Raw genomic sequence first — 17,042 nt, forward strand, 5'->3', positions numbered from 1 at the left:
ATAACATCTGAGAAATATCGCCCATAAACCAGGACGTGGTCAATTCGGGTGCAGGCATCGCCATTCGGGTGTCACCAGGTGTGTTTGTGAATATTGTTGCGTGAAAAGTCGGTAATGCTAATTGCCATCCCTCTAGCAATAGCGAAGCTTACAAGCCGCAGTCCATTATCATTGGGAACGGTATGAAGACTTTCTGTTCCTATGACGGGTCGAAAGAAGTTTTCTTTCCTGTCCTGCGCATCGCCGATGACTATCTTGATATTTTGTTTTGGACACTCACCGTAGGCCTTATCTAGGCTCTCATATGCTGATTAGGCTATAGTTGAAGAACTTGCCCTTCATTCTCAACACACAGATTCGTTTGCTTACCGGTTTTTTACCGAATAACTCGCTTCATCTGCTACCAAATCACTATGACGCCAACTGCACGTTCTGCTTTGTCGCGCCGCCGTTGTAGACGTGGTACTTGAATGACGTGTTGGCGATGGGAAGCACCGTTCACAATTCACGTTCTCCGGTTTTCGGCCAGCGTATTTCCTGGCCACGAGTCCAACACGCGCTGGTTCATTCGAAGTTCTCACCTTCCAAGATCCAATTGTTTATGTTTTGAGTTTTGATTCAATGTATAAAAATAAATGTAAATGATAATGCTCAAAAATTTACAAAATAGGAAAATATTCATCCATTTCGATTAAATAATACGCTTTCTTACATGAGCCTACTCATGTTCAGAGTACAACCGGCTTTATTCGTTTTAGGACTCAGTGCTGATTAGTGGTATCGAACAGAGCGTAGGGTGAAATGTGAACATAAAATCCACGTCAGAGAACCGTGCATAATGCGGCTCATCCTTGTTTACTGCACAAGCAAGAACTCATCGTATTACTCATCTGGAAGGAATCTTGTCGGTGGTTTATTGCCAATGCCTTGCAGTGCTTCCTCCTTACACTGCAAGGCGTTCCCTAGCTGGAGCTCTGCATAAACACACAACGAGGGTTTGTTGTTTCGAACGGTTGCAAACATCACCCATGTTAGCACAATGACAAAATGCGCACACCATCTCGATGACAACTGAACTGGTTCGCTGCTGGCATATTGCGAGACTAACGACAACATACAATCACAAGCGACAATAGTGTGTCCCAGAAAAAAAGCTATGCTCGAAAAATCATGGTCAACTCTGAAATGAAAGATTTGCTTATTTACAGAATTTTTTTAGAACAAACTAACTTTCGACAGGATCGATTTCAGAAAAATAAAAACAAATTTGATGGACATCATCATATTTTGACGTGTTGTGTAGATGTTTTCAAAGCCTTTATGGTAAAAACATAAAAAAATAGTAAATTTGAAAAAAAAACTGCAAAAAACGTCAAAATTTTATAAGTTTTATTAAAAACGGTATTTTTTTTCATAAATCGATCTGCCTGACCCTCAAATCTGTTTAAGAAAATTGCCTTGTTCTATAAAAATGCGATAAATAAGCATAATTTTCATTCTAGAGTAGAACACCATAACTTTTCAGACATTGATTTTCCTGGGACACCCTTATACGACAATCTATGTGTAATGTTGTTATGTGACCTGCAGGACCTCATCGCGCACCGATGCTTGTCGGAAACAACATTCCGGTTGTATTCGGTCGGCTTCCGATTTCTGAACGCTGAATGGCGAAGTATGTTGTATGTTTACTGCTCGAGAGGAAAGCATGAGCTTCGGTAAATATGATAAAATGAACTTGGTGCCGAACGAATAGTTAATAAGCTTTTGGCCTTATTGTTGACGTACATGGGATGGGATGTGAGTTGAGAGGTGGCTGCTTTGATACTCATCGGTATAAAACAATATCTAGAATAACTAGGATTGTATTGAATTCTCTAGTATGGGGAGTATGCTTTAATATTGGAATGATGGTGATGTAAAATTAAGTTCAGCTAACGATTTTCACATAAATCGAGTAGGAAATTGAAAATGCTTCAAATGCACTGACTTTCAATGATGAAAACATTATTTCATACACTAAACGAATATGTACTTTATAGAGGAAAGTTAGGTCCAATACTATGAAATCAAAAGAAATGAATGTTAATATTGTCAAGACTAAAATGTGGATACTGTAATTCGGGATGTAGTTGGTCAGTGGGGAGAAGCTGATCATTTCATCCAAGTAACAATTTCAATGCTTTATGATCTTAGCTGTTATTTATTGAGGTTTTGTAAGAGATGTATAAAATCCTTACAGTTATTATAAAGCATTGAAAAGAACAAAGCGGTAGATACTTTTCTTAAAAAACAAAATTCGCCGAGAATTTTTTTTAATAGTAAATTGTATTTTGAAAAAGCTGCTCAACCTCGTTAATCCTGAAATTGCGGGCATGTTTTGGAGTAAACTTTGTGATTATACTACCTTTTCTACGTTCCGGTTGAAAATAAGAATCGCTCACCCAAGTCAGATTTCAGCACTTTTCAGCACTGTTTTTTGTTTGGAAAAGTGGGCCATCAGTTGCTAAATTTCTCGATGAAAAATAGGATAATTAGCAACGGAGTTGCAAAATGCTATTTTCAGAGCTTATTGGTTATCTGAATTGTCTTGAAATTCTAACGCAGTGTCTGTATAAACGCTATGAATGAGATATTTGGCAACTCTAAATGACGACTTTTTCATATTCACTTATCGGAAAGATAAACCACTTAAAATCTCTGCCGTTGAATTACTTATGTTGTTGGAAATACATATGTGTTTTTCGAAGCACGATTCTACTTTATCACAAACTACTCACGGTATAAATCCAGCACGTAGTTGCTTTCCTTCGGTTGTACCAGATCGGTGTTCGTTGCCTGGCAGGTGAATATCGAATTCAGATCAGACCGTTGAATCGCTGGCCACAGTAACCGATTTTCGATCACATCGCCGGAGTTGTGTTCGTACTGCTCGTCCACCAGTGTCCCGTTGATGAGCCACTTGACCGAAGGCTGCGGCCGACCTGCAATAGATGGAATTGGAAACGACATCTAATTATTGTATTTGGAAACTGAATTGTTGCACACGATAGATATTGTTTTTTTTTTTCTCAGCATTTCATTTGGGTGAGCTAAGCTGGTCTCTACAAAAGTGAATAGTAACCTATGAGTAGACGCGTGAAAAACCGCCGCTAGGCTACTAGGTATAGTGGTACAACATGCGCGACTTTCCAATGCTTTAGGGATATTCATTGATCTAGTGGCTATTGCATGAAGCCAAAGTTCTGTAAACTTTCATGGTTGAGAATATAGGTAGAATCGGTATAAATTGACGTTGCTTTTTGTATATAATGGTTATTGTTTTGCCTTATATCATATGGTCTAGCAGAACAAATCAGATATTACCTATATTCGTTGCTAGGTCAACCTCACTGGCATGTGCAGTAAACCGAAGGGTAGGGTAGTATATTGAACTTTATTTTATTGTAATTTGATAATTAAAGTGTGCCAAGTATAGAATGCTTCTGAAAGTACGCCATATGAAGACTAGAGCGATAAAAATCTTGGATTTTGTACAATTCATTTTAGTTTATATTGGTAAGTTACATTTCTTAGAAGCACCTCCAACAAGTTTTGCACAAATCGTGTTTTCTATTCTCGCTAAATTTGTTGTACGAAATTAATTCTAGGGCAGGAAGTGCATTCAATGAAAATCAAAAAATAGAGATTTATAAAGGGCAATTAAGTTATTGTACAGAATATCACGTATTTGAACAAAAACATATAAACATAAGTACAGTCACTCCACACAGTTGAATCACTCACAATTAAATCATTAATCAGCTAAATCTAAGAGGCAAAATTATTATGAAATTCACTACAAAACGGTTCTACCCCATTACCCCGAATGCCGTTAACCCGAATGCTAGCATCTTGAATTCCTTATCACTGAATAACCCATAACTTCCAATGACATTACCCAGAATTCTATTATTGCGAGGCAATGTCATTTGAAGTAATTATATATTCGGGGTAACTAGAGACGAATAGAGACATAGTAGTCGGGTTCAAATAGGTACCACTTCTAGTACTGCAAATCATCATATGAAATTTTCTTTCAAACTGCCGAAGAAATTGTATCCCAATAATCTCCAGAATTCAAAGTGCATATCTATGGTGACTTTAATCAGCGTAATGCTGATTTTATTCGTGATTCCGAAAACGAAAGCATTCTGCTTCCGGTTGTCGGTGAAAACGAATCATCACAATTTATTTTTGAAAAAGCTGCATTTTTAGGTTTAAATCAAATAAATCATGTGAAAAACCGGCAAAACTGTTATTTGGACTTCTTATTCTCAAATATTATGGAAGATTTCTGTGTGAATGAATCTCTTTCTCCACTATGGAAAAATGAAACATTTTACACAACTATTGAGTACTCAATTTTTGTTCACAATAATCACAATTCTGACAATTGTGACTTTGAGAATTGAAAATAGAAAATTATTTGAAATCTTGCCCTAGGAACTTCTTTAATTAAATTTAATTTAATTTAATTTAATTAAATCGAAGATGAAGTCTAACAATTTTCCATCTAAAATGACATTGGATGATAGAGCAGCAGATAATCCAGATGGCATGTGCAATAGACTGATGCAAATTTTGAAGTTTTTGCTCCCCTATGCTTAAACGATGTCAATTAGGATGAAAATGATCCTCCCAAAATTTGAAGTGATTCGGAAGAACTTTGATTGTGCACACGCTATTTGAAGTTTATATGGAAATTACTATGGAAAACGCAAATCTTTTGTGTTCAGTCCTCTAACTGCTCGTCATAATAATGTATGGAAAAGTGAACACACTCATCTCATGTGAAAACTTCCCAGCTACAACTTTGCCGAAGACCACATTTTGATGGGACGTCAGGATAATTTGTTATTATTGATAACAAAGTCTAAATCATGCTGTGATGATCATTCAATTACATTCAGAGCAACACTGCTTTTTTGCTGTAGAACATAGTAGCCTGGATTACTTTGAGCTATTCTTCCCGCCAGGAGCACCACTGTTGCCTGCCGAACAGTTTGTGAAGCATGCTACATGCAAACCAACTTTATGATGACAATTTATCCTGACAACTGGGAGGATTTCACATTAGAAGAGTTTGTTCACTTTTCCGTTAAATTTAATGACGAAGAGATAGAGGGCTAAACACAAAAGATTGTCGTTTTCCATAGTAATCTCCATATAAACTTCAAATGGCGTGTGCACAGTCAAATTTCTTCCGAATCACTTCAAACTTTGGGAGGATGCTAGTTACCATAATTATAATCGTTTAAGCATAGGGGAGCTAAAATTTCAAAATTTGCATCACTCTTATGTGCATCCTTTTTCCTACTTTTTTCCAAGAGACTTTTACTAACTTTTCGGATAAAGATCGTGATTTTGAATATTTTTCTAGTTTTCTTGCCAAACGTCCTTATGCGTATGGCCCTTACGCGAAACGTCTTTATGCAAAATGGGTCACCCCTCACATAAATGACAACTAGAAATACATAGGATAATCATAAGCAACCCTTTGTACACTTGTAGTTGATCTCACAATTTGTGTGATGCTGTTTGCCATCTGGTGCTTTCGATACAGTACTCAATTGGATCGATGTTGAGTTGCAATATGTAAGCTGCCTCTTACTCGCGCACATATGCACACTAGGGTGCCTTTATTTTTTAAATTCTAACTCCCTTATCATCTTTGTAATCTTCATGATATATGAAGAGTTCTATAAAAATTTCGTCTACTTTGGTGGTAATTCTAAGGTGACCCAAAGATGTTGAAGTTTTGTATGCAAATTACTATGAAGATACTAAAATAATACTTCGGTGGAACTCTCTTGGATATCATGCTAATTTGAATTTTCAAACCTTGTTATCGAAAAGATGGTAAAGCCGATATGAGTGATTGGATTTTCAAACTTTTTGTAACTAGAACCTCCCTAATACCCATGTGCCATTTATAAGTGATGGGATCTGAGAGTTGGTATGATGTGGCAGCTCGCATATACGCAAAAGTTTAGCAACCGTTCAGAGAGCATCGATTTCGCCAGTTCCGGAGCGTTTGAGGTATGTTTCAAATTAGAGTACCAACAGCCAACCAATGCATCGGAATACTTTCACCGCTGACAATCGATTTTTCCGTATGCAACGGCAGCACCAATTGCACCAGGTCAGTGGTTTCGATAATTGGAATATAATGGACTCGAACAAACATAATGGAAAAACAAATATCGCGCTATGGATGGTTGATGGAAGGGACCACGGCTTAGTTTGTAATTTGGTGTGGAGCCTTAGGGTTTCTCGCGGGAGCTACATGGCTACCAGATTGATGAAAAGGTAATGTGGCTTTCCTGTTCACTGAATGCTTCCAGCGATGGTATTTGGTTGGACCTAATAACAGGGACAGACGCAAATTGGATCTGTAGTAAACTTGATTATGGTCTTTCATTTGTGTTGCGTTGCTTGTAATTGGTACTATGGCTGTGCATCTTCTGGACGGGATTTGATTGCAGTGCTTGGAATTCGTTGCTAAATGAACAGAGCAGTATTATTTAAATGTACTGACTTGTCATGGATGGAAATTAGCAACCATTTCCAAACAACTGCACGATTCGAAGCAATCGTGTATATTTGTGAAGTATAGATTGTAACAAATGGATTGCAGTACATTCTTTTTCTGAACCATCAGATGCTAAACAAACCAAATGACATATCTACAAAAAGTCATCTTTTTTCAGTTCCATGTACAGGGTGATTACTATATCCTGTCAGTAAAATAAGTAATCATAGAAAAAAAACTATTGTCTTAACTATTGTCGAATTGCATGTTATGCAGCTTTTTATGCTAAGGAATGTTTATTTCTATAAAAATAATAAAAAATCCATAATCGTGTTCTGTGTGGTATTGGCAGACATAAATAAACTTATAGTATTAAACAAGGATTTGGACAAGGTGTCAACCTGAAAATTTGTAAGGATGCTTAAAATATATCTCCAAAACGAATTTTACCATCAAAATTCGTACCAATTTGTTCATTTTGTTGTAATAATTGATTTTTTATAGATATCAGAAGATTTCTACGGAAATTGCCTACATTTAGGCGTTTTCTGCGGTATTGTTGAAAATTAATTGTTTATTATTTCCGTAAATTTAGCATTGTTAAGAATTTGGCAAGCATATTTGGATTCAGGAGGCCCAAATTAAATAAGTAAAGTTGTTTTCAAAACTAACAATAATCGATTTGACAGTTGATCAATTTCACCCCGAAATGGAATTCCTTGATTTTTTATTTTGGAGACGATTTTTAACCCCTAAAATCACAACTGTATGAAAATTTGAGTATATGAACCAATGAGGCTCACCGTCGTATTTGTTTTCCTGCTTTAAGTTGTTTGGAATTGGCAACATCATAGAAAACAGACATGGAAAACAGTGGAAAGTGATCAATTTCACCTGAAATTACGGTATTTCAAATGGGCGTATTGGTATTCGGCAATAGGAATAAGATTCTTTACGGTCTAAAGAAGGATTAGTGCCACAAGCTTAGATGTGTAGGGATAATAGTGGGAGCATCTTGACGAACGGACGTGAGATAATCGAATGGTGGAAGCAGCACTTCGATGAACACCTGAATGATATTGACAGAGCAGACATTAAGGACAAGACAACGGATGAAATGTTTTCGTCAGTACTGCGGACTATGAAAGTCCTATGCAATAACAATTTGCGGTCTCTAACTTGCTGACGCATAAGGATTATTTGATTATTTACAAAATCAACTGTACAACTGTTGTTTCAACAGTGTGAAGTGAAGTATAAATTGAGTTCACCCAAAAAAATTGACAGCACTTTGCATCGAACGCCAAAGAAAGTGCAAAATCATTCATTCAAAACGAAGAAGATATATTACATAATTAAAAGCAGGTACTATGATTGTAATGCATAATTATTGAAATAGTCCGCTTCAAACTCCGACGACTTTGCGGCTTACCCAGATATAAACAGAATAATCATAGTGAAACGCCCTTCTTTTCCTGTGCAATAAACTTCATCATCTGATTAGGATCTTTTGCTCGTTTCATCAGAACACTTCTCAGTGCCATCCGCCTCATGTTACTTTCATACATATAAAGGTACTTCTGGAAAAAAGATATAAAAAGCCCAACCAGAGCTTATCACTCCGACTGGGATATGTAATGTCTGGGATGCTCTGCGTGCCCAGGAGCAGCCTCGGCATCGTTATCGTAATTAACATCTGCTCTTATTATCCACACGGTGAAGTTGTGCTCTGTCCTGCTGCCAAGTTGAACTGCTCCTTTCCAGTGTAGTGACTGTTTGTTTGCAGTGCTGCAACTTTACACCCTGCAGGAATGTGGTGCAATGGTACGTGATATATGCATGTTGGGCCACATTACAGTTTTAGGATGCGGTAAATGCAAGTTATTTTTACTCGCGAATGTTTTGTGTGTTGTGTGACTGAATTTTAAGGTAAAACATTCCGCGGAATCAAACGTCACAAGGACCCACGTGAAGCATGTATTAATTGTCTTCCTCACCTTCGTTACTTGTATGATTTTCAGACGAGATTATCACAACGCTTTCTATAGTATATGCAATATCTAATAATGTGCTTGCGCCTAGGCATTCCATATGTAATAAAAAGCTTTGTGTTTGGATGGGCCTCTAATTCGTCCGGAAGAGGTGCGCTTTGCGAAAGAGGACCACGTGATTATTGAGATGAAATCAAATTCGAATTAACGTCTGCTTCCATGAGTCCTTTCGTGGTGTAGGGGTAACGCGCCCTATCTAGCCCTTTCTAACAGTCGTGAGTTCAATTTTCACCGAGAAGCCGTGTAACTTTTTCGCAAATTTTTCATCAATTTAATCCAATTGCGAAGTATATGTAATGTTTAGTTTCACGGTAGTTGTTCAAACAAATTGGTCAAACTGCAAAAAATAAGATATTAGTTAATAACTGTGGAAGTGCCAATAACAACAGTCATCTAAGAAGTGGGCTCTGTCCATGTTGAGAAAGATGCCAGAAAGAAGGAGAAGAACACCCTATTAGATTGTTAATCTTGTATCAGTAGACATTTCGGAGTTTATTTGAAATAACACTACTAATAATATTGTCAATGTAATATGATGATATGAAAGATAATACCTTATGAGTTTCCTTCTAAAAACTTCACTATATTACTTCTCTCAAGAACTTTCTCCTGATCCAAGTGAGTAACAGATAAATTACCATTTTTTTCTCTGCCAAATGGGTTGAGTTAGTTTTGGTTTCTGTAACCCGCAAAAAAGTTAATTAACCACATTGAAACCGAGAACAGAAAACTCCAACCAAGACTGATGAACGACCTCGTATGGCGATATTATTATGCTATCTTTCACTGAAGGAAATTTATATCTCGTGCCGCATCTACGGCACAATTTTCACAGCGAAAAAGTCACGAAATCAATCCCGTTCCTCGGAAAATGCAAACCTCCCTCCAACTGCGACCTACATACTTACATATACGCGCAGGAGATATCATCGAGCACCGACTACTGGCAGAAGGATTGGAGGACTCCCACAGCGATAAGTGTCACAGGGAGGACGAATGTGAAAATCCATTTCCAACACATTACGAATTAAATTCACATTAACTAGTCGTCGGGCGTCTCGGGAGATATGTTTTTCCTTGGCATGCCATCCAACGACATACCAGGAGTTCCGCCGCCACGCCATCATCGTATTCGTATTCGTACTCGCTGACGACGTGGTTTGAATTCAGATTAATGGCTCAGCCACACACCGTGGGACCACTGTGGGTGATCAGGTGGCCAATAATCGGAAAAATACTCTTTTTGATAGGTTTTTCTCGTACATCACTCCAGAGTTAACAGTTCTATAACGATATTTCTGTGATATCAGAGCATGATCTTTTGTAGTTATTTCTACAGTATGTCAAAGTTAGAGTTTTGATGAAAAAAGGATTCAATGCAAACGCAAAGTATACGTCGAATATTAAAAAATTAACTAAAACTTCATACTTTAGTCCAGGTAATCGTGAGGACTACACTGCAAAAAGTATATTCTATTTTTTTTATCAAAACTATACACATCTCATATTTTCTCCCAACTTGTCCCGGTCTAGAATTTATTTCAAGGCTATGCACGGTGTCTTTGTGGAGTAACTTTATTACAAAAAATAGGTAAGTCTGAAATTTCGAACTAAATACAATTAGACTATGCTTTTTCATTTGCGACCAAAATCAAAAAAATCGGTCGGGGGGTCCAGAACAGTGTGTGAAGTATTTATGGATATGTGTTTTTGTACCGACCCACATTGCGTTGGACGTATGGATATACGGGACAAACTGCAAGATCAAACCATTTGAACACCTTGGCATGGAAGGTTATGTTGTTATTGGTCAAAAGAACTGTAATAAGCATCAATGACATATGATATACGCATAATCGCAAAACTGTCTCAAGCGTCATTTTAATTATTTTCCACGAAAAACCTTGAAAATCGTACTTAACTTGGTCATAATGATGTAAGAAGTTATAAGGAAATATTTCTCGCAAAACTTATGACCTTGTCCTAAGGTGAAGATGCATCGAAGTCAAACCTCAAATTTTCAAGAGCACGAGAGAACCAGACAACCTTTTGCGGTGAACATTTTATTGATTGGTCGCCACCAGCGAGTTACCGGTTGTCTGCTTTCCTAGACTTGTGCTTTTGAAAATTCGAGGTTTGGCTTCTATGTATCTTCACCATAAAACACCATTGGTAACCAAGTGTGTAGCTCGTTGTCATTAAGCAGATAAACGGACCAAAATAAAAACTATCACCGCTGGGAGACAGAGGAGGATCTTTTCTTCATCGTAGCATGTGAAATAAAGTGTAAATCCATTCGTTTGCTCAGTAATAACAACCTGCACACTTGGTCAACTATGGCTTTTAGGATGCGATCATAAATTATGCGAGATTCCTGTTTTTACTCGTAGATACAAAAATGACTTATCTGCCCTTCAAACAACATAATTTCAGTTCAGTACGCGTCGGTCCTACAAGAAATTTTGAAATTTCTCCGGATCCAGATGACCAATTATCAATATCGCCACATATTCTAAAACTAGAAGAGTTTTTTGAGAGTTTGTGGAAAAATGGTGCATAAATGTCGAGGAACAAAAAAGTTATCGCGATTTGAATATATTTTTATCGGTAAAAAATCAAGCTGCCGGTAGAGGGGTTAAGCTAAATAATAGCAAACAAACTCACGAATATCTCTTCTGCTATCCATCGGATTGAATTTCTCTCTTAGCATTTTTTTTTATTATGGTTTGAAGAATGAGTTTTTACAATGGGATAATAAATTTGTACTTACATTACTGTACATTAGGGCGATTCAAAATTTAAAAATGTTTGAATATCCAATCTCCCATATGCTCCTTGCCATCCTTACCATAAAAGTAGTGTTCTGTGAAATTTTCAGATATCTAGGTGGTGATTTAAAGGTGGCCCAAAGACAATATAGGTTTGTATGGAAATTACTATGGAGAAATTTTGAGATATGTTCCAAACACGGTAGTTCTGTAATATAAATAAAAACTTATTATCCCATATTGAAAACTCGTTCTTCAAAACATAATGAAGACATTTGCTGAAGAGAGAAATTCAATCCGAAGGATAGCAGAAGAGATATCCATGAGTTTATTTGCTATTATTTAGCTTAATATGGGATTATAGCCTTGTAAACATGTACAAAAATCCCAAACAAAATTAGCTCAAAAAACGAATCCCTTCAGCAACATCCTTCATTAAGGTTTGAAAAATTAGTTTTCAATATGGGATGATAAGTTTCTACTTACATTACAGTACTAGAGTGTTTGGAACATTTCTCAAAATTTCTCCATAGTAATTTCCATATAAACCTGTATTGTATTTGGGCCACCTTTAAATCACCACCTAGAAAGCTGAAAATTTCACAGAACACTATTTTTATGGTAAGGATGGTAAGGAGCATATGGGAGATTGGATTTTCAAACATTTTTAAATTTTGAATTGCCCTACTGTACATTATATTATAAAACTCATAATGTTTGCATGACACGGCAAAAACACTTTTGGCCACCAGTATATACCCAATCTGCCCATAGTGGGGACCCCTGATGCTTGCCGATTTGGGGAAACAGAATTCGAAGTTCATACGCTGTGCTATCAAATTCACATTATCGCTTCGTTTTGTGTGCGACGACTTTCACCGTGCAGGGAAGGATACGCCGTTAGTTTGTATGATGAAAATAGCGGCTTGCAGTTGTTCAGCCTCTGCTGCTACTCAGGAAGTAGGGGAACTTTCGGTTTCGACATCTAGTGGTACAGTTCTCACAAAACTTATGATCTCGCCCTGAGAGCCATTGGTAGCTGAGTATGTAGTTCGTTGTATTTAAGCAAATGAATGTACAAAGAAAAAAAACGATCACCACTGTAAGATGGAGAAGGATCTTTTTTCTTAAAAGCATTATTAAACAACGCGTAAATCCATTCGTCAAGCTTTAAAATTATATTGTTGAAAGAGATCGGTTCTACGCATCTAATGAGCATTTATGGTACACAACACTGTATGGAGAATTTCATAAAATTCAACCAAGTAAACCAGTGGTCAATAATATAGGGTAACTGGGGGTAAAACGCGCCCTCTAAGGAAGGAAGCGTTTTTAGCTATGAAGAACATTATTATAAGCTTTTTTTTATTCACTACCTCAAAGACAAACATGTTTTCTATCAAATAGTAGAAACAGCTATCCATTTTCTTTTTTCTGGAGTTAATAAATCATTTTTTATAAAATGCTTGTGTTGGCGCGGATACTTTGGTCGGTTTCGGAAATCACGGAACTAAAAACGCGACGGACTTCGAAATGACGAACACTTTTATTCCGGGTGAATTTGGTTTAATTATAGCACTCTACTTTCTATCGACAGATAGTTTGATATGACGTGTGTACGATTTGGATATTATATTTCAACTGAACTGAATCTGATTCGTGTATGGCAATATATGCGAATTCAAGAGCTAATTACATTATGGGTACTCATGAGAAAAGGCCTATTCCGAGATTATTCTCTTCTCTCGCTAGCTGAAGGCTAGCGATAAGGAAGGGTAATCTAATGGTAAATCGATGGTAGGTGATCGAGAGAGATCAATATAGCTTTCTTATATACTAACTGATATTGGGGTATAGGGTTTGCGTTAACATACGCCGGCCCCCGTTGAAAGGATAGGCCTTTCAACCAAAACACTACTACACTTTAAGACATCTTCTCATCCTTCTCGGGTCCTGTTGGCTCTCCGGGGACAGACGACTCTCCTCGTGGTTTGTTTTGGTTCTCCTTCTCAACAAAGAAGTCATCGACCTACGCACCGTCTGGCCATCGATCGGGTACTCATCACTGCTCCGGTCGTTGAACTTGATTGCTTGCGCAGATGGTACTGGTGACGTCATCGCTCGTCGCTTACTCAAACCGGTTGAACACCAGTTAGACATCGGGGTTGGGCGTACTCGAACCGGGATGGAGCCGCCGTCGAAGAATCCAGGGTACATGCCGGAGGACGAAAAATTCTTAAGCTTTTTGCAAATTCATTAAAAAACAATACTTACAGGGTTCGGAGGCCCGCAGGCCCCCGATCGTTGCGCAGTATCGAAATACCGCGATTGTAGAGGTCAGTGGTCGATCCCATCAGTACGTACAGGGAGTACGCATATCTTGGAGATGGCACGTCGGAATTCTCCATCGGACGTCTTCACGTCGACCACCCTGATGTTGCCGTCCTGTCCTCTGATGACTTGGGTTATTCGGCCGTATCTCCACTTCAGTGGAGGGAGGTTGTCCTCCTTGAGGAGCACCATTGTGCCCACACCAATGTTGTTCCGGAGCTGCGTCCATTTGGTACGTGGGTGCAACCCGGACAAGTAGTCCGTAGACCAGCGTTTCCATAATCGCCGAAGGAGTTCTTGGTTCTCCTGCCAACGATCCAGACGATTCCGAGGGATGTCAGAAAGGTCGGGCTCAGGGAAAGACGTGAGTGGGCGGTGAACTAAGAAATGGCCCGGAGTTAACACTTCCAGATCGTTTGGGTCTGCTGAGATAGGCGTGATCGGTCTGGAGTTCAAGCAGGCTTCGATACGTGTTAGCAGCGTAACGAATTCATCCTGCGACAGAACTGAGTTGCCAATGGTTGACCGGAGATGTTGCTTGAATGATTTTACTGCCGCCTCCCACAGCCCTCCAAAGTTTGGGCTGCGGGGCGGTATGAATTTGAACATGATTCCGTCGTTGGCGCAGTGGTCCACAACCGCTGCCTGATGCTGTTGCGAATGGAATTGTTTCGCTAAATTCGCCAATTCTCGTGCTGCTCCCTTGAAGTTGCGAGCATTGTCGCAATGAATGGAACTCGGTTTGCCCCTACGGGCGATAAAGCGACGCATTGCCGCAATGAAGGCGGCCGTTGAGAGATCGTAAACCATTTCCACGTGGATTGCCTTCGTTGCCAGGCAAACAAAGATGGCGATGTAACATTTGGTAGGCAATGATTTGCGGACTTTCCGGTATTGAAATGGGCCACAAAGGTCAACACCAGTGTTGAGGAAAGGCAAAGTTGGCGTGACACGTTCCGGAGGCAAGTCTCCCATGAGCTGCTCCAGAACCGAAGGTCTACAGCGAAAACAATTGACGCACGAATGGACCACATTCCGTGCCAGATTACGGATTCGAAGTGGCCAAAACTTTTCCCGGACGCATGCCACTAACAATTGCGGTCCGGCGTGTAGATGTTTGAGATGATAGTACCGCAAAATGATTTCAGTCAGCGGGTGTCGGGCGGGGAGGATCATTGGATGCTTCCTGTCGTCCGGTATCGGCGCGTGTCTCAAGCGTCCTCCAACGCGCAAAACGCCTTGTTTGACAACAGGATGAAGATTCTTCAGAGGAGAGTTCGGTTTTACATGACCACCGGAAGCTATCGCAGCGATATCGTTCGAAAATACTTCGGATTGAGCCAGCCGCACCAAAGTTCGAACTGCTTCATTTAGTTCGGTAGTCCGTAGAAATCCTGATCTTCGATTGGAGCGATTCTCGGGCTTAGAGTTGTGAGCGAAACGTTGGATTTGTGCAATAAGCCGAACAAGAGCAATAAAGGATGAGCGCAGACGAAATATTTCACTCGGTTCGTGCACCCGAATTGGTAACGACACCGATCGTTCTTCTAAAGCTTCCTTGGGAAACTCTGGCAGGTCTGCTTGGATGATGGGTGGCCAGAAACGAGACGGTTGCTTTAACCAAGATGGTCCTGTCCACCAGATCGAGTCCTTAAGCTGACTGGGTTCCATTCCACGGGAGATTATGTCCGCGGGATTATCTAAGCCCGAAACATGAGCCCATACACCGTTGGTTGTTAAGTGTTGGACCTCTGAAACACGATTCGCCACAAAAGTCTTCCATCTTGAGGGAACAGAGTTGATCCAATGGAGAGTGATAGTGGAGTCCGACCAGAAAAATGGCCGGGTGCTGATAGTGACGCTAGAGTTAACCTTATGGTAGAGGTGGCTCAAAAGTAGCGCTGCCGATAGTTCCAACCTTGGCAGGCTAACCGTTTTCTGCCTCTTGGAGTCCCCCAGAGGAGCTACCTTGGATTTGGCCGTCAGTAATCGTACAGCAATGCTGCCGTCGCTGGAGACGGTTCGAATGTAGATACATGCACCGTAGGCTCTGATCGACGCATCACAGAACCCGTGCAATTCAACATTGACCGGTGCGTTTGCGAACGCTACCCAACGAGGAACGGAAATGGACGATAATGCATCGAGACTGCTGCGGAATGCTAGCCAGTACTGTTGTTGGCAATCGTCGAGAGGATCGTCCCAGGAGTTCGAGGTTCGCCAGAGAGATTGGACGAAGATTTTGGCCAGCACTACTACGGGCCCAACTAAACCAAGAGGGTCGAAGAGTTTCGCCGTGTCCGACAATACAGTGCGTCTAGAGATGCTATCTGTCTGCGACCATTTCGGAACGGAATAGTGGAGTAGATCCGTTGATGGTTCCCATATCAACCCAAGCGTTTTGATTGTTGATGGTGTATCCAAAGTGAGCATCGAACGTTCATCACGTAATTGTGGAGGAATAACCGATAAAATATCTTCCGAATTGGAGGCCCACTTACGTAAGCTGAAACCACCGGACTGTAGCAAACTTCGAAGCTGTTTGCAAAGTTCTGCACCGTCTTCCTCATCGTCGACACTCGTGAGCATGTCGTCTATATAGAAGTCCTCTGCCAAGACTTCTGCAGCTTGAGGGAACTCCTTTGATCCTTGCCTGGACAACTCCAGAAGGCATCTGGTGGCCAAATACGGTGCCGAGGCCGTTCCGTAAGTGACGGTGGTGAGTTCGAAGGTCTTAAGCGGCTCTGAGGGAGACTGTCGCCAGAAAATGCGATGGAGAGGAAAATCGGATGGATGCAGGCGAATCTGCCGATACATCTTTTCAGCGTCGGCGACGATGGCGTATTGACGCATTCGGAAGCGAAGCGATATCGCGTATAAATCATCTTGTACGACAGGTCCCACCAGCAATGCCTGATTCAGCGACACACCAGAGTCCGTTCGACAGGAGGCGTCGAACACTACCCTTAGTTTGGTGGTCGTACTGTCTGCTGTTTCCACGCCATGATGTGGAAGGTAGTAGGATGGAAAACAGTTGTCGTTGTCTTCGATTTCTTGCATATGGTTGAGCTGCAAGTACTCCGAAATGAAGGCCGAATATGCCTCCTTGAGCTGTGGGTTGGCCTCCAGGCGACGTTCGAGTGCATGGAATCTGCGAGTGGCAATTTCTTTGGAGTGGCCGAGCTGTGACAGTACATCGGGACGCTTAGGTAGAGTGACGACAAATCGGCCCGATTCATCACGAAATGTGTTGGCTATGAAGTGTTCTTCGCAAGAAGATTCTTCGGGAGATTGAATACTCGGCGACCAGCAGGACTC

General features: G+C 40.2%; 1 protein-coding gene across 1 annotated transcript in view; it reads right to left on the reverse strand.

The window, feature by feature from the left end:
* LOC5573643 (neural cell adhesion molecule 1-B) overlaps positions 1–17,042 on the reverse strand; it is a 1,425,452-nt gene that overhangs the window by 196,984 nt on the left and 1,211,426 nt on the right. Inside the window, 1 exon segment of the mRNA XM_021845179.1 lies at positions 2,781–2,984. Within this exon segment, the coding sequence (XP_021700871.1) occupies positions 2,781–2,984 (204 nt within the window).

The sequence above is a fragment of the Aedes aegypti genome, chromosome 2 (assembly GCF_002204515.2).
Source record: "Aedes aegypti strain LVP_AGWG chromosome 2, AaegL5.0 Primary Assembly, whole genome shotgun sequence".
Taxonomy (NCBI): Eukaryota; Metazoa; Arthropoda; class Insecta; order Diptera; family Culicidae; genus Aedes; species Aedes aegypti.